This window comes from Phacochoerus africanus, chromosome 4, assembly GCF_016906955.1.
Source record: "Phacochoerus africanus isolate WHEZ1 chromosome 4, ROS_Pafr_v1, whole genome shotgun sequence".
NCBI lineage: Eukaryota > Metazoa > Chordata > Mammalia > Artiodactyla > Suidae > Phacochoerus > Phacochoerus africanus.
In genome coordinates, this window is record NC_062547.1 from 63,680,329 (window position 1) to 63,703,340 (window position 23,012).

The 23,012-nt window shown below is 45.9% G+C and overlaps 1 protein-coding gene across 1 annotated transcript; it reads left to right on the forward strand.

Moving 5' to 3' along the window:
- Window positions 1-631: 631 nt before the first annotated feature.
- Window positions 632-21,855, forward strand: SLC1A6 (solute carrier family 1 member 6). The gene is made up of 10 exons (XM_047776771.1): window positions 632-693; window positions 7,432-7,643; window positions 8,403-8,540; window positions 10,008-10,212; window positions 10,991-11,033; window positions 11,592-11,935; window positions 16,383-16,616; window positions 17,707-17,901; window positions 20,184-20,318; window positions 21,513-21,855. Exons 2-10 carry the CDS (start codon window positions 7,439-7,441, stop codon window positions 21,706-21,708), a joined length of 1,695 nt encoding a protein of 564 aa, XP_047632727.1. The 5' UTR covers window positions 632-693; window positions 7,432-7,438; the 3' UTR covers window positions 21,709-21,855.
- Window positions 21,856-23,012: the final 1,157 nt, after the last annotated feature.

The following is a 23,012-nucleotide window of genomic DNA, read 5'->3' on the forward strand; positions in this document are numbered from 1 at the left end:
TCGGCCGAGTCATCTGTTGTTTAAATGAGGAGACCAGGCTCAGAGAGGGAGAGGGGCTGGCCAGAGCTCAAACAGCGGCCAACTGGCCAAGGATGGAATGTGCACCCCAAGGGGGAGAAACCCGGTAGCGGAGCCCAAGCGGTAACTGCCGTAACTCGGATGCTCACGCCCACGCCTTCTCAGACCTCCTCGGAGGATGGGGGAGGTGGCCCAGCGGTGAACATCTCTCCAGGGATGTTCAGGCCACGGGAGGGCTCAGGAGGCGAGGGCTCGGAGGCGCGGCAGTGAGCTGGGGGCGGGGGCTAGACCTAAGAGAGGCCGCCCACCCCGCCTACCCCTGGATCCCCTCCCTTCCCAAACTGGAGGCGTCCTTTCTCCCGCGCGGCTGCGGAGCCTGCGCTGGGCGCGGGGGAGGCGGGGGGCATCCCGGAGGGGATCCCGTGCCCCCCCTTCCAGCTGCCTGGCGCCCCCACACCCACGTGAACGCCGGGCCGGCGCGGATCCCACCCGCTGCACAGCGCTTCGCTGCTCCACGCGGGTACCTCGGCCTTTTGGTCCTGGAGCCGGCGCTGATCGGTCTCTGGCGGGTCCCCGCAGCCCAGGCCGGCCGCTTCGCTGGGCTCCGGCTCCTGCATCCCGGCGCGGCGCGCAGGCCGAGGCGCGGGCAAGCTGCCCCCGCCGCTCCTGGCGCGGGTGAGTGGGAACACCGCGGCTGCGTGGGGACACCGTGGTTACGTGAGGACAGGGGCTCTGAGGTTCTGGACAGGCAGAATGAGAGGCTGGCTCGGCCTACACTGGGGTCAGGCTGGCGGGGCGCCCCCTGCGCCCGAGTTCCCATCTCTTGGCTGTTTTTGTCTCAACTGCTCCCTGACCCTTAGAGTCTTAGCCTCCGCTCATCCCTGTAGCCCTGGTGAGTTTCCTTTCGCCTTGGTTCCCTCAGGGTCTCCCTGATCATCTGTCTTCCTTCCCCATCCTATCTCTTTATCCGTGGCCTCTACTCGTGGGCAGGTTTCCATCTCTGCTTGATGCCCGGTCCCTTTGCAGGGCCTGGCTCCCTTCCCTGTAAGGGGGTTCATTTCTCCAACTCCGAAGGGATCAGGTTGTGACTGAGACTTTGGCCACCGCTGCTGTGGGGGTGGGGGCCAAAGTTATGTTTGGGATGGTGGTGGTTATGGGTGTGTGTGTGTGAGACTGAATTTATGAGTAGGGTTGCCTTCCCAAAGAGGTGTGTGGGGCTGAATGTTCAAACGAGGGAAGGAATTTGGATGCCTTAAGTCTTATGTCTTGTGTCCCAAGTTTTGTGTGTGTGTGTGTGTAGGTGTAGGAATGGCATTACTGCAGCTGCCAGTATGGAATTTCATTTCCAAGGTGAGTTGTGCAAGGATGTGAAGGTATGTGTGTATGGAATTGTGTGTCTGAAGAGGAGTGTGGGTTTATGTGTCTGATGGTGTGCATATTTGTGTGTGTAGGAATTGTATGACTGCTGGTGCATGAGTGGAGTTGCATTTCTTTTTTTTAAGTTGAGCTATAGTTGATGTACCATACTATATAAGCTACAGGTGTAAAATATAGGGATTCATAATTTTCAAAGGTTTACTCTATTTATAGTTATTATAAAATATTGGCTATATTCTGTCTATTGCATAATGTATCCTTGTAGCTTCTTTTATATGTAATGGTTTGTAACTCTTAACTCCCTACCCCTAAATTACCCCTCTCTCTTCCCTCTCCCCACTGGTAACCATTAGTTTGTTCTCTATATCTGTGAGTTTGGTTTTTTTGTTGTTGTTATATTCACTAGTGTTTTTTTTTTTTTAGATTACACATAACTGTGATACCATACAGTATTTGTCTTCTCTGTTCGATGACTTTTCACCTATAATAGTACCTTGAAATTGCATTTCTGAAGATGTGTGGGGTTGTATGTCGAACAGTTCTGTGTTTGTGAGGCTCTGTGTGTGTGGTTGTGTATATGTCAGTTGTACACAAGAGGTGTGTGAAGTGTGTTCAAGTGTGTGTGTGTGTGTGTGTGTGTGTGTGACATATGTGATTTCCTTCTTCTTTTTCCCTCTTCGCTCACTTCTCAGGCTAGCAGAGTATTGAGGTAAAGGGTATGGAAAGCATTCTTGTTTGCCACTGTTGTTTGCTCCAGTTTTAGAATGTAGGAGTTCGTTCTTTTTTTTCCTTCAGCTCTGAGGGAAGGGTGGCTGGCACATCTCATCACATCTAAGAGACTGGAGGTTGGGCAACCAGGTGCGAGACCCATCCTTGAACACCTGCAGGTGATGGGGACACTAGAAGGGCCATTTTCTAATCAGGAAGCCTAAGAAGCAGGGCCAAGCAAAAACTAGAAAAGAGAACCCAGGATGAGTGGTCCAAGAGAGGCTGAGAACAGGCTAAGTGGAAATCAAGATCCTGAGAAAACTAAAAGAAAACTTGGCAAGTAGTGCAGACAGGATGGAACAAAATTGCTGGGAAGACACTCTCTCTCATGTCTGCGTTTTTCTCTGTCCTCAGTTGCGTGTCCCTTGGATTCCTACTTTTTATTGACTCTGGTTGTCATCTATTTCATGCTCACTAGGTGCTGTTCCAAGGGTCATGTGATTTGGGCTATCAAAGCCACATTGAAAGTGACCCTTTCCTGCAAGGTGGAGTGGGGTTTGAGATAAAGACCTCATGTATGCTTTTCCTCTAGGCTAGGGGTCTGCAAAAGTTTTCGGTAAAGGGCCAGTGAGATTGTATGGAGACCCATAAAATCTCTGTCGGAAAAACCGAACTCAGCCATTGTGGTACAGAAGTAGCCATAGACAATACACAACAAATGAATATGGCTGTGTGCAAATAAATCTTTATTTACAAAACAAGCAGTGGGCCATATTTGGCCTTTAAACTATGGCTTGTCCATCCCTGTGATATTTCTTTTTTTCTTTTTTTTTTAATGGCTACATCTGTGGCATATGGAGGTTCCCAGGCCAAGGACTGAATCAGAGCCCCAGCTACAAACCCACACCTCTGCAGAGACCCAAGCTGCTGCAGTCAGATTCTTAATCCACTGTACCACATGGAACTCCCCTTACTGTGCTATTTCTTGTAAGGAAGAGACAGGAAATAGACAAAACTAGCTCTGCAGTTTTTGTGACTAGTTTGAATCTCAGCTAAATACTGCTTTGGGACCCACAGGCAGCTTTGTGCTACTGTTTGGTGACCAGGAACATACATCCTGGAAGAGAGGGAATAAGTACACCTTCCCTGTGTAGTATGTGGTCCCTGGCTGGGATTTTTCATAGCTAGCTGAAAAGCACCATCATGGTATCCTTTGGAACAGGACTGCAAATGGGGTTTGGCCTTGGAAACCAGAGCTTAGACCAGAGGAAGCAGGACCTGGAAAGTGTAGTCAGATGCCACATCCCTGGGGTATGGAGACAGCAGAAGAGGACAAGAGAGATAGTGATCTCAGAAAAGTAGCTGCTCAGCCAGTGACATTCCCCCTCCACCCCCCCAAAAAAGGTTCAGGGAACTACCTATTGGTGGAACTGAACTCTCTGACAGACTCCCAGCCTGATCTGGATGAATACAGGCTCTGGGGTTCAGGGTGGGGCTGGAGGGAGGCAAGGAGAGGTATCTGAAACCATGATTCCTCAGAGAGTAGTTGGGGGAGGCCAAATTCTCCTTATACTTATAGCAATCCCAGGCAACCCAAATATGCACAGTCCAGCACTAGATACAATATTTATTGTCTTCCTTTAGTTTGGAGAGCTTTTCTAGGACTCAGAGAATTGAAATTAAGGACTCTTTACAAAGCTTAAACCAGTAAAGCTGGTGCAGCCCTCAGGGACCAGCAAGAGAGGGGAGCCACAGGGAAGGAGCAAAAGGGGAACCTGGGGAGAGCCACACCTGTACTAGAGGATTATCTTTATTGTTTCAATAGAAGTACATATTGATACATAACATTTTGTAAATTTAAGATGTCCACCGTGTTGTTTTGATGTATTTGTATATTGTAATGTGGTTGTCATGGTAACAATAGCACCTCTATGATGTCAAGGGAGCCAGGAACACTCAATGGAGAAAGGAGAGTCTTTTTAACAAATGGTGTTGGGAAAACTTGGATAAATGTACAGAGTAATGAAGTTGGACTCCTATTTTATACCGCTCATAAAAATCAACTCGAAATGGCTACAAGACTTAAACATAAGACCTGACACACATTTCACCCCCTCAAAAAAGGAGTTCCCATGGTGGCTCAGTGGAAACAATTCTGACTAGTATCCATGAGGATGCAAGTTCCATCCCTGGCCTCACTCAGTGGGTCAGGGATCTGGCATTGCCATGAGCTGTGGTGTAGGTCGCAGATGCTGCTCAGATCTGGTATTGCTGTGGCTGTGGTGTAGGCCGGCAGCTGTATCTCCGATTCAACCCCTGGGAACTTCCATATGCTATGGGTGCAGCCCTTAAAAGCAAAAAAAAAAAAAAAAAAGATATGACACCATAAAACTGCTGGAAGTAAATGTAAGGAAGAAGCTGCTCAACATTGGCCCTGGCAGTTATTTATTTATTTTTTTGGATATGACACCAAAACACAAACTACAAAAGCAAAAATCAACAAGGGGGACTACACTGAACTTAAAAGCCTCCGCACACCAAGAGAAACAACAAAATGAAAGGGTGATCTACAGAGTGGGAGAAAAATTTTGCAGACCATATACCAGACAAGGGGTTAATATCCTAAATATATAAAGATCTCATATAACTCAACAATAAAAATTGTAAACAGGAGTTCCTGTAGCAGCTCAGCGGGTTAACAACCTGACATTGTGTGAGGTTGCAAGTTCAATCCCTGGCCTCGCTCAGTGGGTTAAGGATCAGGTGTTGCCATGGCTGTGGCTGCAGCTGTAGCTCTGATTAGACCCCTGGCCTGGGAACTTCTCTATGCACCAGGTGCGGCCTTAAAAAGAAAAAGAAAAAAACCATAAACAATCTGATTAGAAAATGGGCAGAGGAACTAGTCATATTTCCAAGGGAGATGTCCAAATGGCCAACAGCTGTAGAGGATTGATGGGAGCTGTGGCCTTAGGTAGAGGATTACCGTCACTGCCAGACAGTGGCCTGGCAGGGGGAGCTGAGAGGGAGCTGGGAGAGTGCTTGTCTCCATCTCCTCCCACCTTCCAGTCTCCTGCTGTTTTCCGCTGGCCAGACTGAAAGGGCAAGAGAGCCTGGGTAATGCCATCTCCAGTGGTCAGCCTTTTGCCTGGGAATTAATCTAGAGGGATAACAATATTGCCAGTATGCCTGGAATAGAGGCACTTCAGTGGGTTTTGCTGTGAGATTGGCATAGGCAAACCTGCTTATTGTTCCAAAATAAGAGGTGTCCAGTGCCCATGATACTTTTAGGGACTCATGCAAATATTTTTGCTTCTTTTACTTAACATTTAAAAAAATTTTTTTTTAAAAATTTAAAGTATATTTGATTTACAGTGTTAACATTTTTGCTTCCTTTAAAATCAGAATAAAGAATTGAACTTTGCAGCAGAAATTCACACAATGTTGTGAATCAACTACAGTTTGATTTAAAAAAATTAAACTTTCAGGTGAAAGAAAATGTTTCAATATATAGTATTGATATATTCATTTAAAAAATTGGGATGAAATTTACACAACAGAAAACCATTTTAAAGCAGCACTGAGTACATTTGCAACATTGCACCTCTATTTAGTTCTCAAATAATATATTCATTTTTATTCCAGTGTAGTTGTAAAAATAATTTTAACATATATATTTCAACAGAGGAAGGGGCCACAAAGGCAAATATTCCTCAGAGTCATGAAAGTCACAATTTCCATGCTTCCCTATACATGTAAGGTGTTTGGTTGGTAAAAGAACAGGCTAGTTTTAATTTTTATATGAATTTTATTTAATGTGTATTAAAATCAGCACTGCAAGTAATGATCTAAAGCTTCCAGTTTATCTTTTAATTAAAAAAACTTTTCTTCTTTTTACTCTTGTACCTGCAGCATATGGAAGTGCCTGGGCTCAGGGTTATATCAGAGCTTCAGCTGAAAGCCTACACCACAGCCACAGCGATGCCAGATCTGAGCCACATTTTTGAACTACACCACAGCTTGCAGCAACTCTAGATCCTTAACCCACTGATCCAGGCCAGAGATTGAACTCAGATCCTCACATAGACAGAAAACCATTTTAAAGCAGCATTGAGTACATTTGCAACATTGTACGACAATCACCTCTATTTAGTTCTCAAATAATATATTCATTTTTATTCCAGTGTAGTTGTAAAAATAATTTTAACATATATATTTCAACGGAGGAAGGGGCCACAAAGATCGGGTCCTTAAGCTTCTGAGCCACATTGGGAACTCCTAATATCTCCCGTTTAGATGCATTTATTTAGATAAGTAAGTAAATGACATGGATATGGCAGACTGTAAAGAGGAGACATGGAAGTCTGAAGTTTGGGAAACAATTCCTGGCACCCAAAGTGATTCTTAATGTCCCATTTCTCTTCAAAAATTGATCCTGAGGAGCCACTGGGGTCAGTAATTATCTCCATTTCCTTCTCACTGGACTCTCCCTCTCCCTGTTGCTTAGTTGGACATTCATGCAGAGCAGCTGCATTTATTGGGCACCTACGGTTTGCCAGGCACCTGCTGATTTTGTGGTTGTGGAAAGCCCATTTTTGGTAGCACTTCAAGGCCAGACATCAGAACTTTTTTTTTGTCTTTTTGCCTTTTCTAGCACCGCTCCCATGGCATATGTAGGTTCCCAGGCTAGGGGTTGAATCAGAGCTGTAACTGCTGGCCTACCCCAGAGCCAGAGCAATGTGGGGATCTGAGCCGTGTCTGCGACCTACACCACAGCTATGGCAACCCTGGATCCTCAACCCACTGAGCAAGGCCAGGGATCAAACCCGCAACCTCATGGTTCCTAGTTGGATTCGTTAACCACTGTGCCATGACGGGAACTCCAAGAACTTATTAACTTGAGAAGCTAGGCCCAAAGCGCCTTGTTTAAGGTTCTGCATGAAGTTGGTGCTTAGCAAAGCCTTGTTATTTTGGTTTGGGAGCTGGGTCAGCTGCAAAAAAATTGTGATGGTCTCATGAAGTAAGAAGGGCCCTGGAGTCAGAATGGCAGAAATGTTCATTATATTGTGGTCTGCTTCTTGGTCTCTCATCAGCCATGCCTGGCAGTGATTCTGGAGATGATGCTTTTCTGCCAGGACAGGACCCTTGAACACCTGGCAGTGTTCTCAGGTGGCCCAGCGCAGGCACTTCCCAGCAGACCTGAGATCCCTCCCCCCCTGCTGTCTGAACTCTCTATGAGTTCCTCACCAGCTTCTTCCACCCTTCCCTCTCTACCCACATCCGCCTTCTGCCCAGTCCATCACCAAGCCCGGGCCCTTCTGTCCCCCACAGATAGACGATGAGCAGCCATGGCAACAGCCTATTTCTGCGGGAGAGCGGCCAGCGGCTCGGCCGGGTGGGCTGGCTGCAGCGGCTGCAGGAAAGCCTGCAGCAGAGAGCGCTGCGCACGCGCTTGCGCCTGCAGACCATGACACGCGAGCACGTGCTGCGCTTCCTGCGCCGGAACGCCTTCATCCTGCTGACAGTCAGTGCAGTGGTCATTGGTGAGTGGTCTGGGAGGGGGCGGGCTCTGCTCCCGGAGGGAGAGGACTTGAGGGAAATTCCCTGCACGCACATTTCTTCCCTCTACTTATTCTCACCCGCAGTCATGCACACGTCCACCATTACCTCTCCCCAGGACACACACAATCATAGTTGTATGTGCAGTGTTTCATGCATTTGCATGTGTACATACACACATTAAGTATACACTAGATAAAAGCACATGTTCTGCATATGAACATACACAAACATGAATATTTTTATGCATGCCCCAAACTTACAGGTGCAAATACTTAAACTCACATACACACTTGCACACATATATTAGAACTTAACGCGTTCACACACGCGCATGCATTCCTCTGCACACACATTGGCACACGAACTTAAATACACGTACACCCCCATGCTTGAAAATAGTAACATACACATACAAGTCATACCTATAGATACATGTAGAGAAAACATGTGCGTCATGTGTATGGGCCCTTCTATACAGGCACAGATACCTGTGCACAAATGAGCATACATTGCCACATATGTGTACATATGTGTACCTGAATATGCGCAGACATTACATACAAATTTACACACATATCAACACATAAAATCATATATTCCATAATGTACATGCAAACTCATATTCATGGAATATTTCTTTCTTTCACTCCCATCCACGCATACCCATCTTGGGATGGGTGGCTCCTGCTTGGGGCTCAGTGACCAAATTCATTTCTTTGGATCCCTCATTTTGGTCCTAGGGGTCAGCCTGGCCTTTGCCCTGCGCCCATACCAGCTCAGCTACCGCCAGATCAAGTACTTTTCTTTTCCTGGAGAGCTTCTCATGAGGATGCTGCAGATGCTGGTGCTGCCACTCATTGTCTCCAGTCTGGTCACAGGTGAGAGAGCCCAGGCCAGTGGCCTCCAAGACCCAACAGAGTCCAGGCTCAAACCTGGAGCCAAGGCTGTTCCAAGCATGAGACCACCTCCCCAACTCAGGACCTTATATATGGAGCATGCCCCTAGCTCTGAGTCCTTGGCCAAAGCCCTGATCCCAATCAGACCTGGGATCCAGAGCCCAGGTGGAGCTACAATACTTATCTCGGTAACTTTCCTGTCCTTTTCCTTGGTGGTAATATACCTACCAGGAGCTTAGTATCATCCAGGGATAAAAGGAAGGCTGATGTGGGGCAGCCAGGGAAGGTAGCTGGAATATGGTGTGGGTTGTCATGGGGTGGGATGTGGATGAAGATTTGAGTTGGAGGTGACAGGATGGTGGTTGGAGGGTGGGATAGAAGTATGAATGGCCTATACAGGGGTTGGCAAACTTTTTCTCTAAAGGGCCAGGTAGATAACATTTTCACCTTCAGAGACCATGTGGCCTCTGTTGAAATTCCTCAGTGCTTCTGTTGAGGTGCAAAAGCAGCAACAGATTAACATGTAAACAAATGGGCATGGTTGTGTTTTCAATAAAACCGTATTAACAAAAAACAGGCAGCAGGCCAGATTTGGCCTATGGGCAGTCAGTTGCCAATCTCCAGTTTTGGGGTTTGGGAGAAAGATGAAGGCAGGGAAGAATGATTTCTTAGGTTGGGTTTCCCTAGATGCAGAGTCTGAGATGGGGGTATTTGTACAAGTGATTTATTGAGGAATAGCTCTCAAGATAAACCTATGAGAACTGAGGTGAGCAGGATGGGGTGGGGAAAGAAGCTAAGCAGAAATGTGGGTTCAGGAGAAGGCTGGCCTCTCAGCTGATCTCATGTGGAGCTATGGAGCATGTGCAACACTGCAGAGTTGTTCAAATTCTTATACCAATCAGTCTTTGGCTGTAGGTCTCCCATGGGACCTTTGTGAGTGAGTGATCTCCTGTTCTGCTGTGGGCAACTCTCAAGAGAAGGGGGAAGCATGAGGTGTTAGCAGCCAACATGCCCAGCAGTGGAAGGATAAGTGTATCAGCTTGGTAAAGGGTGTCTGGATAGGGCACCAAAAGCATCTACTACAAATAGTGTATAGTTGGAGGGAGGTGTGATATTGGGGTGGATAGCAGTATGAAGAGAGGAATGCATATGAAATTATTGTGCAAAATAAGAGTAAATAGAGGATGGAGATGGGGTTGAAAATGTTGTCTTGGAGCAGAGGGGTCTTTAGTGAAATAGTGCGTGGGATAAAGGATGGAGTGGAAGGTGTATTTGGAACATAGGCTGGAAGTTGGAGGATGGTGATGTGAGTGGAAGAATGGAAGGATCGGGATGGGGTATAGGAGAAAGGATGCTTGGTGCAATGATTGTGGTTGTGTGGGGACCATGGAGCAAATGGATGGGAGGGTGTGGATGGGGCTGCTCGGGGTTGCACCACCTGTCCTCCAGGTATGGCGTCCCTGGATAACAAGGCAACAGGGAGGATGGGGATGCGGGCAGCTGTGTACTACATGGTGACCACAGTCATCGCAGTCTTCATCGGCATCCTCATGGTCACCATCATCCATCCTGGGAAGGGCTCCAAGGAGGGGCTGCACCGAGAGGGCCGGATCGAGACCATCCCCACAGCTGATGCCTTCATGGACCTGGTCAGGTGACGTCCTTTCTAATTTTGATGTGAATTCCAGCCCTTCTTGTAACAGCCTATACTCAAGGGGAGACAAAGCAGACAGACTGACCCAGCTTGGAAATGCAACAGCAGGTTTATCGGTACTCGTTTTCTATCCTGGAGTGTTACATGAATTCTCTGAGAACAGCTTTCTCCTAGGATATGATCTCTTGACCCTTAGGCTAGGGAGGCTCTAGTTGCAGCATCTTGAGATGGGCTCAGAACAGATGGTGTTTGTCTGGTGTTCCCAAGTTCCATTGAAAGGTGAATGATTCTCTCAGAGCAGCAAGATTTTTGCCTGCCGGAATCAAGGCTGGCCATAGTTCTACCCTGGTGACTGACTTGGCGAGAACCCAGTGTTGGAAGTGTTCAAGAGGTGTGTGTGTGTGTGTGTGTGTGTGTGTGTGTTTTAAGACATCACTGGCATGAATGTGTGAATTGAAGTCCCTAAGGTGGCATAGGCTCCTATCAAAGGACTCAGAACGACCTGAATTTGACGTCCATCTGAACCCCTTAGCAGCTGTGTGGCTTTGGGTAACTTACATAAATTCCTTGTGCTTTGGTGTCTTTGTGTGTAAAATGGAACATCACTTCTAGGGTTATTGTGGTGTTTAAATCAGATCATATAAGTAAGGCACTTAGCTCAGGTTCAAATGTTGGCTGCCATTATTATTATTGCTGTTGCTGTTATTATATTATTGTTATCACTCTAGATTCTCTTTCCAGGTCTAACCACCTTCATTCATCTGATGTTTTTCTGCAGAAATATGTTTCCACCCAACCTTGTGGAGGCCTGCTTCAAACAGGTCAGAGGGAAGTATACAGTCTAACCAAGGAGGTCTGGAGGGTGGGGAGAGCTTGCTGCTGAGAGAATGGTCCAGAAGTGAGGGATGGGAAGAAGGACCTGACAGAACATTGTGCATGGCCTTTTTGAAGAGTCGGAAAGAAAGAATGTGCTTCCAAGGAATTCCCTGGTGACCTAGCAGTTAAGGATCCAGCATTGTCACTGTTATGGCTTTGGGTTACTGCTGTGGCACAGATTCGGTCCCTGGCCTGGGAACTTTTGCATGCTGCAAGCATGGCCAAAACAAAAATGCTTCCTGTTAGGGTGGTGATCAAGGGAAAGTTAGAGAGAATAACTTAGGGCAAAGCTGCCTGGGGATGGTAATGGAGGAGGAACCAAAGATCATAGATGGCTGAGGAGACGGGCCCCCAGGTCTGTCTGAGCATTGCCCAGGGAGCTTGTGAAAAACTCATAATTTATATTCATTCTCCCAGGCGTTGGTCATTTACTCCCTCATTTATCTATTAATTCACTCAATGTACTATGCATTGGCCTGTGGCCCAATATCTCCCTATTTCAGTTTAAGACGCAGTACAGCACAAGGTTGGTAACCAGGACCATTGTGAGAACAGATAATGGATCTGAGCCGGGCACCTCCATGCCTCCTTCATCCTCCTTGGAGAATGGAACCAGCCTCCTGGAAAACGTCACACGGGCCTTGGGCACCCTGCACGAGGTGCTGAGCTTTGAGGAGACTGTGCCTGTGCCTGGCTCGGCTAATGGCATCAATGCTCTGGGCCTTGTGGTCTTCTCGGTGGCCTTTGGGCTGGTCATCGGTGGCATGAAACACAAGGGCCGAGTCCTGCGGGACTTCTTCGACAGCCTCAATGAGGCTATTATGAGGCTGGTGGGCATCATTATCTGGTGAGTGCTGGGCTGTGATGGGGTGGAGGGTGGTGATGATGGTGCTCAGGAAGGATGTGGCAGGACTGGGAAGTCAGGCTGTGGGGCGGCTGCTGAGGTGGTTGTTGGGACCATGTGGTCAAGGTCATTTATATATGTATTGGTTAATCACTCATTCACTCACTTATTCATTCATACCTTTGTGCAATGATTTATTCACTCACTCCCTTGTTCATCCATTTATTCACACTCATTTATTCATTTATACTCACACTTCTGCTACATGTATTATTCATTCATTCCCTCATTCATCTATTCATCCACTTATTCTTCTATGGATTGGCCAAATTATCCAGTCACTCATTTATGTATTTTTCCTCACTGTTTTTAAAATTTAGTTTAATTGGGATTAATAGATGCAAACTATTGCATTTGGAGTGGATAAGCAGTGAGATCCTGCTGTATAGCACAGGGAACTCTATCTAGTCACTTGTGATGGAACATGATGGAGGATAATGTGAGAAAAAAGTGTTTATATATGTGTGTGTGACTGGGTCACTTTGCTGTACAGTAGAAAATTGACAGACCACTGTAAACCAACTATAATGGAAAAAATAAAAATCATTAATAAAAATAATTTTATTTTTAAAAAATTTTATGGCTGCACCCATGGCATGCTGAAGTTCCTGGGCCAGGGACTGAATCAAAGCCATAGCTGTGACCTGTGCTGCAGCTGAGGCAACACCAGATCTTTTAACCAACTGCACCAGGCTGGGGATTGGACCTGCTGTGTGGGAAGTCCTTGTCCCCATTCTTCCATGCATTGGTTCACTTATTTTCTCATTTATTTATTCATTTTTCTGTGCATTAGTTAATCCACTCACTCATATGTTCATTCACTTGTAGATTCATTCATAAACTCATTCATGCATTAATTAATCCATTGATTGATTGATTTAGTCACTAAGTCACTTATTTATTCAGACTCATTCTTTTTTCATTTTTAAACATTTTATTAAAGTTGATTTACAATGTGATAATTTCTGCCATACAACTGAGTGTTTCAGTTATACATATACACGCATCCATTCTTTTTCAGATCCTTTCACCATATAGATTATCACAGAATATTGGGTAGAGTTCACTTTGCTATACAGCAGTTCCCTGTTGGCCAGTCATTCCATGTACCACAGTGTACATATGCCAATCCCAAACCCCCAGTCCATCCCTGCCCCCACACCTCTGGTAACCATAAATTTGTTTTCAAAGTCAGACTCATTCTTTGACCAGCTTGTTCATCTATGCATTTGTTATTCTCTCATTCACTCAGTCAGGTATTCTCTGCCCTCATTTATCCATTTGCTTAACACACTTATTCATTCACTTATCCATTATTCATGTCTCATTTGCTCATTTTCTCACTCACTTATCCACTTTCTAATTATTCCTTAATTGATGCAGTCATTCATTCTTTCTTTAAATTCCTTCACTTATTCATCGGACTGAGTCCCAGTCTGACTTTATTTTTTAACTCTGGAATAAAGAGATACATTGAATTCAAGAAGCTCAAAAAGTCTTGGAGGAGACAGACATATATTAGATAAATATAATACAAGGTGAAAAGTTCTAGAGTCAAGAGACATTAAAGCAAAGTACAGGGAAAGTGGAAAAGTGGGAAGATAGTGAGGGATATACAGTGAATTCTGCCTGGGAAGGTGAGGAGGAAGTCATGGAGAAGTCCACCTCTTAGCTGGGCCTTGAAGGGTGAGTAGGAATCCAACAGGACAGGAAGAGCAGAGGGAATAGAACATGAAAAGCTGGAAAGAACCTTCATTGTTTGGAAGAGTCCAAGAAGGTGGGGCATACATTGGGAATGGTGGTGGAAGTTGTTAACAAGGCTGTTTGGTCCCCAGTGGGGGAAGACTTCGTACATCATCTCAAATAATTTGAACGTTGTGTAGGGGGCAAGAGGCTAAGTTGAGAGCTTGGAAAAGCAGCTGAGGGGATTGGAAAGGAAAACTTAGCAAGTATAAGCAAGAAAATTGAAAGGGGAGTATTGGAAGCTCAACTGAATTGGGAACCATGAATTTATTATTGTGGTGTCATTGGCATGCTTGGGAAAATATTCATATATGCCAGGTAGCTGGGTATAGGAGGAAATAAGTCATGCACAATTGATCCAGAGTTGAGGAATTTTGCAGAGGAAGAGAAGGAAGGATGGAGGTGTTGGGAGTTGGGAAAGGAGTTTTCCAGAGTATTCACAGAGGCAGGTATAGAATTGGAGGCAACTCAGCAACCACCCATCAGGGGTAACAATGAGCCCAGCTTGGGGAACACAGATGTGGCTGAGGAATCCTTTGTATTGTCATTCCAAAACCTTAGCGTGGGTCTCATAATTTCTTACCTAAGTTATTGCACCGGCTTCCCAAATGGTCCCCACCTCCTCCAATACATCCCATGACAATGACCAAGCATATCCTTCAAGTTCTAAAGACAGAGAAATAAAGTAAGCCTGGTGATGGGTGAATTATGGCACCACTGGCAGAAACTCACAAAACTAAGCAATGGGCTGGTTTTGGGGAAAACAGGTGAGACCCTGATGAATTTGCTTCTTCTGTCTTCTCTGCCATCCTTTTCACTCACTGCTGCAGCCACACTAGTCTCTCTGCTCCTCCAATACTCCTAACTCACATTCATCTCAAGGTTCTTGCACTGTGCCAGCAATGCTTCCTTCTCAGGTTTGTGTGGTTCCTTTTTACCTTTCAGGCTTCAGCTTAAATGTCACCTCTTAAGAGAAGCCCTCCCCGCCCATTCATTCTTAAGCAGCCCCCGCAGTGACCCTCTTTTGCAGTTATCACTTTTTAAAAAAAATTATTTTTATTAAAGTATAGTTGATTTACAATATTGTTTCTGCTGTACAGCAAAGTGATCCAATCACGTGTGTGTGTACACACACACACACACACACACACACTCACACACATATGTATACATGCCTTTCTTATGTTATCTTCCATCATGGTCTATCCCAAGATATTGGATATAGTTCCCTATGCTGGACCTCATTGCTTATCCATTCTAAATGTAATAGTTTGCATCTACTAACCCCAAATTCTCCATCCGCCCTACTCTCTCCCACCTCCTTGGCAACCATGGTCTGTTCTCTATGTCTCAAGTCTGTTTCTGTTTTGCTGATAGGTTCACTGTGCCATATTTTAGATTCCACATATAAAGTGATATCATATGGTGTTTGTCCCTCTCTTTCTTTCTCTCTCCCTTTTCTTTTCTTCCTTCCTTTCTCCCTCCCTTTCCTTTTTTCTTTCTTCCTTCCTTCTTCCTTTCCTTTCCTTTCCTTCTTTCTTTCTCTCTCTCTTTCCTTCCTTCCTTCCTTCCTTCCTTCCTTCCTTCCTTCCTTCCTTCCTTCCCTCCTTCCTTCTTTCCTTCTTTGTCTTTTTAGTGCCATACCAGCGGCATATGGAGATTCCCATGCTAGGGGTTGAATTAGAGCTGTAGCTGCTGGCCTACACCACAGCCCCAGCTATGCGGGATCCAAGCTGCATCTGTGACCTATATACACCACAGCTCACAGCAATGCTGGATCCTTAACCCACTGAGCAAGGCCAGGGATAGAACCTGCAGCCTCATGGATGCTAGTCAGATTTGTTTCTGCTGAGCCATGATGGGAACTCCTATCTTTCTCTTTCTGACTTACTTCCCGTAGTATGAGAATCTCTAGTTCCATCCTTGTTGCTGCAAATAGCATGATTTCATTCTTTTTTGTGGCTGAGTAGTATTCCATTCTATATATGTATCACATCTTGAAGTTTTAAATTATGTATTTCCCTGCATATTGTCCATTTCCACTGATTAGAATGTAAATGCCATGAGGACCATGTGACTGGAACGTAGTAGGTGCTCAATGGATATCTGTTGACTAAATGAATACATAGGCAATTTAATAAGACAGGTTGTTGGAGATGTGTGTGGGAAATCCAAGTGAAACTGCTCAGGACTGGTGAATGAGTGATAATATGCATGCATAGGAAAGAGAATAGGGGCATACAAGGTTACAAATTTAGAGCGAAGAGTTGGGGGTGGTGAATAAGGGAAGTTAGAAGGCTAGAGATAGGGCATGTCTGGGAAGTGTCTAGGGAAGGAGTCCTGAAGATAGCAATTATTTGGGGGGACTTGAATGGGGGAGTGGGTGAAGGAGAGACCTTATAACAGTGCATGTCTTGGAGTGTGTAGGATCTTTTCAGCTCTCTGAGGACGAGCTGTAGATAAGCAGGAAGAGAAGGTAGAATATCTTTATGGGACCCAGCTCTGGTTGTACTAGGTGAGGAAGGTTGGAGTGAAGTGGGTTCTATACGGTGGGTGTTACCTGGCTCCAGGGTCTATATGGGAAAAGCCTTGGGGATGCTCATTCCAGGTTATGAGGGAGGCCTGACAAGTGTCTGGCTTGGCCCAGGTATGCACCTGTGGGCATCCTGTTCCTGATTGCTGGCAAGATCCTAGAGATGGAAGACATGGCTGTCCTGGGGGGTCAGCTGGGCATGTACACCCTGACCGTCATCGTGGGTTTGTTCCTTCATGCCTGTGGCATCCTGCCCCTCATCTACTTCCTTATCACCCATCGGAATCCTTTCCCCTTCATTGGGGGCATCCTGCAGGCCCTAATCACTGCCATGGGCACATCTTCCAGGTATGTCCTCGTCCCCCATCACTGATACCCTTCTTAGATTCACTCTTTGTCTTTCACAGGTTCTCCTAGGAGTCCCACCCTCCTTGTCACTACAGAGCCTCATTTGGGTTGTATAGTAATGTCAGGGGTTCTTGAAGGTCTCCAGGTGGCACAATACCTGGGCACTGATCTTCGTCCAGGGCTGGGTCTCCTGACCCTTTTCTCTCCTTTTCTGTTTCTCTGTTTAATATGGAGGGAGCACCAGCTGTGAATTTTGAGGTTAGGACAAATGTTCCAATATACCTCATGATCTCAGTCATTTTCAAGCTCAGAGGGTCTCATCTTCCCTGGAGATGGTCTCTGGGAGCTCTCTTGGGCTTCCTTCTTTTTTGTGTGGTTTCAGGGTGTTAATAGAGAGCTCCTCTTTCCCCCACTATCCAAATTCAAAACAATTTTAGAGATATCACTAGAGCCAACCAGATGGAAGAAAAATATCATTTTTTATTGCTTATAATACTGAATGGAGGACGTGCCTTTTGATCTGTGGCCAAGTAAGACTGGTGCCCTTGCACCCCACAATTAAACTCATCTGCCTACCACAGGCATGGACACCCAAAGATTATCTTTGTGGGTCCAGGCTTCTTACTGCATGATATAAAGCTGACCAGATAGAACACATGTTTAATGGACCAGCTGATCCCAGGTGGGGAGAGAGACCAAGAAAGTTAGGGTAGCTGAAGTCACTCCCAATGTAAACATGGGGAATGAGGAATAGGAGCCCTCTGTAATATCCCTTTCTGAGCTCTGAGGGGTGGGGGCTTGGAAGACCCTAATCTCCTTTCTGGGAGTGGATAGTTAGAGTGGAACTGGTGGCATGAACTAGTGTCTAGTAAGTACCTTAAACCTTCAGCCTGAGGGACCTCGTTGCTGTGTACTTCCCATGTGATGAAGAGTCCCTCTCCCTATGCACATTATCAGCCTCTAAAATGTTAAACACCTGCCATCTTCCCATTGCTCTAGCTCCTGCCTTGCCTCTCCAGTGTTCTTAGGGGATGCCTCCCTTGGCCCATTGCCACCCCCTATTCTCAGCCCTTGGGGATCTCTCCCACAGCTCTGCGACACTGCCAATCACCTTCCGCTGTCTGGAGGAGGGCCTGGGTGTGGACCGCCGCATCACCAGGTTCGTGCTGCCCGTGGGGGCCACTGTCAACATGGACGGCACCGCCCTCTATGAGGCCCTGGCTGCCATCTTCATTGCCCAAGTCAACAACTATGAGCTTAACCTGGGCCAGATCACAACTATCAGGTGAGCTGGCTTTGACTGAGACCTGCCAGCACATGAGACCTAAAAAGTCATTAGCTTGGCTGAGGGTGGGATGGGGAAGGAGCCACAGCTGGAGGTAAAAGGAGCCTTTGGAGGTTGGAGGGAGGATGTGGGACGAGCCCAGTCACCACGCTGGATCAGGTTGAAGGTGAGACTTTACAACCCGAGGCTGATGTTCCAGTCAGTTCTCTTGCATGCCATTGTGGGAGATTCCTTTGTCCATTATTTTCCAAAGTAGGGCTGGTGCATCCTAATAACCTGGGGTTTTTGTTATAAATTTGGATTCCTGAGCCCCATCACTCAGAAGTTCCAATTTAGTCATTATAAAAATAACAACAAATATCCTCCTCTCCTTCAGGTCTTTGCTCCAATGTCACCTTTTCAGGGCTACATTCCCTGTGTATCTTATTTAAAATTGCATGTATATAGACTTAGGCTGAACCATTTCCTCATAGAAACATATGCCTTAGTATATATTTCACTTATTCATGTAAGATATATATAAAATTACTTGCCTCCCCTAATAGAATGTAAGCTCCATTTAAATAGGGATTTTTTAATAGGAATTTCTATTAGGTGTCTAGCACATAGTAAATGCTCAATAAATATGAGCTGAAAGAACAAATTTGTTGAGGGTTCTGTAAACAGCCTTTACAAAGTGCCTTTGTATTCTTTAGTTTGATCCTCGTAACAGCCCCTGAGGTAGATAGAATTATCATTATTGTTTCAGAGAGGAAGAAATGGAAATTAAGACTGGTTAATTTACTTGTTCAAGATTGCACAGTATGAAGAGGTGGATTCTTAAACCAGTCTTGTTAACTGCAGAGGACATGGTGGGAAGAGGGGTGGGAGGAAGGAACATGCATTTAAAGAGCTGGGCTGGGAAGTATGGGTACATGTGGACAATGGTTTGAGATTCTCTTGCCTATGTGAAGAGTCTGAGTCAACAGACCTTACCTTCTTCTGCCCCATAATCAGCAACCTTAGGATGCCTTCATGTGAGCATGACATACTTGGTTCTTTATTCCCCATCTCCCTTGAAATAGGTATCATAAGTATTGGATATTGAGGAATAGTCTCTTGTTCAATCAGCAAATATTTATTTTAATTGATTTGTGGTAGTAGTACTGATTCAGTTTCAGGATCTGGGAATATGGCACGCCTGTAGTTTTGTAAATCACGCCTGGGTCTCTTTGAAAATCAGATGGCACAGCTGACTCAGTGTCTTGGGAAGGTGTCATTGAGCATTTTCCTCATGGCTTGAGCTCCTGGTAGTACAGACTCTGCATGGACTCCCAAAAAAGGCTGGTTAGGATATACTGGACACCGTTCTCCAAGGCTCTGCTGTTGTGGGGGAATTTTTTTGGAGGAAGAAGATGGACTCAGTGTGATGCCTCTGTTGATAGAAGCCCAGGGGCCATTTTCTTGGATTATGTTGCCATTTCCTTAGAAAAAGCAAACTTGAAAAGATTTGCAGTAATTTTGTAGCTGTGGGTCTGCCTTTGTTTGTTCCTTCTTTGTCCAAACATTTTTTTGGTGTGTCTACATGTCAGGCACTGTGCTTGGTACTTGGAGGACTAAAGATGTGACAGGCGTGAACCTTGCTTGGAAGGAGTTGCCAGTCTATTAGAGGAGACCATGAATGAACTGAACATTCCTGTGTGGTCTTCTAAGTGCTGTGTTGGGGAAGGCAGGTGCTATAGGAAGGAGCACCTGGCCTGGCCTTGAATGAAGGCAGTGAGCGAAGCCTTCTTGGACAGGCACCATCCGAACTGAATGTGGGAGGAGGAATAGGAGATGGCCAGGTGGAAAGGAAGGAAGTGGGCCAAGGGAATCATGACATTTGAGAGCAGTGGTTCTCAAAGTGGACCAATAGTAGCATCATCTGGGAACTTTCTGGAAAATGTAAATTCTTAGACCCTACTGCAGTCCTACTGAATCAGAAATTCGCACATTGATTCTTCTGCCCTCTTCCAGCCCCCAGAGGCATCTAGATAAATCCCTACTCTTGAATTTGCAGTATGATTTGTTTGAATCTACAAATGTCTATCATTGGGGGGACAGCCAGCCAAATCTCAGCAAAGTATGAGGAACCTCTCTGCATTGGCACTCGATGAAAGTCACTTTGGATTTGCTTTTTATTTGGGGGAATTAGATTTAAGATTCCTTGGGAAATTGACCCCTTCCTTTCTCTTGTGTCCCTCTGACACTGCCTCACTTCTGCCTTCCCTTCTTTTGCTTCCCTGTGTTGTCTCCATGTGCAGTATCACGGCTACAGCAGCCAGTGTTGGGGCTGCTGGCATCCCCCAGGCAGGTCTGGTCACCATGGTCATCGTGCTCACCTCGGTTGGCCTGCCCACTGAAGACATCACACTTATTATAGCTGTGGACTGGTTCCTGTAAGTGTTCTTCAGACTCTGGTACTAGCCCTTCTCAAACCCCCACTTTCCCTGCAGGACTCCCAACACATGGGCCCTCATTTCAGTAAGGATGTAGTTTTAGAATTTGGAGAATACTTCAAGCCATGGCCTATGGATCCCAAATTCCATGGAGTTAACCTGGGAAGCAGGGCAGGGAGGAGATAAACGATGGGGGCTTTCCCCATCATCCAGAAAAATCCTGCTGTACCCATTTTATGTAAAAGTCATAAAAAAGTGACCCATGGATGAAGAGCTGGCTTGCACATGCTTTAAAAAAATTCTCAACTTTTTAAAAAAGGAGGTTTACATATAAAAATCTGGATTTTCATCCCCATCTGGGAGCTGTCAGCTGGATCTGAGTCCATTTATTTATTTAAAAATTTTTTTTTTGCTTTTTGGGGCCACATCCATGGCATATGGAGGTTCCCAGGCTACGGGTCTAATTGGAGCTACAGCTGTCAGCCTATACCACAGCCACAGCAACACTGGATCCTTTACCCACTGAGAGAGGTCAGAGATTGAACCCACAACCTCATGGTTACTAGTCGGATTTGTTTCCACTGTGTCACAATGGGAACTCAAAATTTATTTTATTTTATTTGGGCCAGGACGTTAACAAGCTAGGGGTCAAATCGGAGCTATTGCCACTGACCTACACCACAGCCACAGCAATGCCAGATCTGAGCCATGTCTGCGACCTACACCATAGCTCATGGCAATGCCGGGTACCCAACCCCCTGAGCGAGGCCAGGAATCGAACCTGCAACCTCATGGTTCCTAGTCGGATTCATTTCCCCTGAGCCACAACAGGAACTCCTGGTTATGAGTCCATTAGATGGTCTCCAGTCTGGCCTTATTTACTCACAGTGGTCACCTTCCTCATCCTGTATGCTATTTAGCTCATGACCCCTAAGTTTCTATATAAGACATTTACATTTTTTTTTAATAAAAAAAGAAATGCATTGCTAAGAAAAATGTGAGCATATCAGAGCTTGGTCCAACCTGTGTTTGTTAAGAGGAGGAACCTGTTTGAAGTTATGTAGTTGTGGATTGGACTGGAATATGAGCTCCAACTGCCAGGCACAAGGAGCTCCTTGGGTGCTGCACCCTCTTTGCTGTGGAGCTGTTCAAACCCTGATTAATGGTGGCTTCTCTCTCCCTTCCTCTTCCTAGTGACCGACTTCGCACGATGACCAATGTGCTGGGGGACTCTATTGGAGCAGCGGTCATTGAGCATTTGTCTCAGCGGGAGCTGGAGCTTCAGGAAGCTGAACTCACCCTCCCCAGCCTGGGGAAGCCCTACAAGTCACTCATGGCACAAGAGAAGGGGGCGTCCAGGGGACGGGGAGGCAATGAAAGTGCCATGTGAGAGCTTCCAGCTCTGCCACCCAGGGAGGAGGAACAGGGGCTAGGGAGGGGTTTCTGGGAAAGACCTATTGCCTGAGTGTGCCCTGAACACACATATTCCTTCTAGCGTGTTTGGGGGGAACTCAGATAAAGGAGCAGGAATGAAAGATGTCTAAGGTCTGTGTTTCTCTCTGAGCACCTGCTGAGTACTTATGGGAAGGCAGGGAGCAAGGCAGGGGAGGAAATGTTTTCCCTAGGATTAAGGGTAAGGGAAGCATCAGGTTCAACAAAATGAGGGGTCAGTGCATGTTCCTCCTTTCTCAAGGAGTGATAGAACTGGAAAAGGTAAAGGAAAACCAGTATTTCTCATAATAAAGCAATATCAATGGCTTCTGTGTCAGGGGTCCCTAAGACCACCTTCAGATTCCAGGAATTGCTAGGACTTACAGAACTCAAAAAATCTGTCATGCTCATGTGTATGTTTTATTGCAGTGAAAGGACCCAGATTAAAATCAGCAAAAGCAAAAGGTGCATAGGGCAGGGGCCTGGAGAGACCAAGAAGGAGCTTCCAGTTGTCCTGTCCCAGTGGAATTGCATGGATAGCACTTAATTCTTCCAGCAACACATGTAAAGTACTGCCAACCATAGAAGCCCACCTGAGCCTTGGTGTCCAGAGTTTTTATTGGGGTCTGCCAGGTAGGCATGGAGTGCCCACTGACTTTTACTACTCATTATTGAGTCTCCCTAGAGGTTAAATGAATACAGCATTGCCCAAGGCCTCAAACGAACAAAAGCAAGTATTTACCATTCAACTACACTGTCCACATAGACTACCCTGGCATAGCTTGGCCCCAGATATATATATTCTGCCTATATATATATATATATATATATATATATATATATAGGCAGAATATTCTAAGGGTTTGGAGGTCATCTTTCAGGGGCAAGTCCTTTCTTGGGGATGTGCAGGCTTTGAGCACCCCTTATCCTCTGAGTTAACCCTTTACTTCATATACCTCATGATTGGGAATAGAGGAAGCAGCTCCCATGGGGATGAATAGTTGGGACTTGTAGCCCCTATCTCTTGACTCCTGAGACCAAGTGGCCTGGATGGCCCCATGTTGGCCTCAGGGGGCTCTGTGTCTCCTTACTACACAAGAGTGGATGTTGGACTTTTAGCATGATTTTCTTGCAGCCTCATGAACCAGGTGAGACATTGCATAAGCCCTTGCTAAGGGTCTGGGGAAAACACAAGTTAGGTGCACAGAGAGTAACATAACTCTAGTTCCCATGAGTATAACTTAACTTCATGACTCTTTTGTT

Coding starts and splice junctions, on each gene's coding strand:
- SLC1A6 (XM_047776771.1), top strand. CDS start 7,439: ATGAGCAGCCATGGCAACAGCCTATTTCTGCGGGAGAGCGGCCAGCGG. Junction 8,541..10,007: donor TGTCTCCAGTCTGGTCACAG/GTGAGAGAGCCC, acceptor CCTGTCCTCCAG/GTATGGCGTCCCTGGATAAC. Junction 16,617..17,706: donor GCCATGGGCACATCTTCCAG/GTATGTCCTCGT, acceptor TCTCTCCCACAG/CTCTGCGACACTGCCAATCA.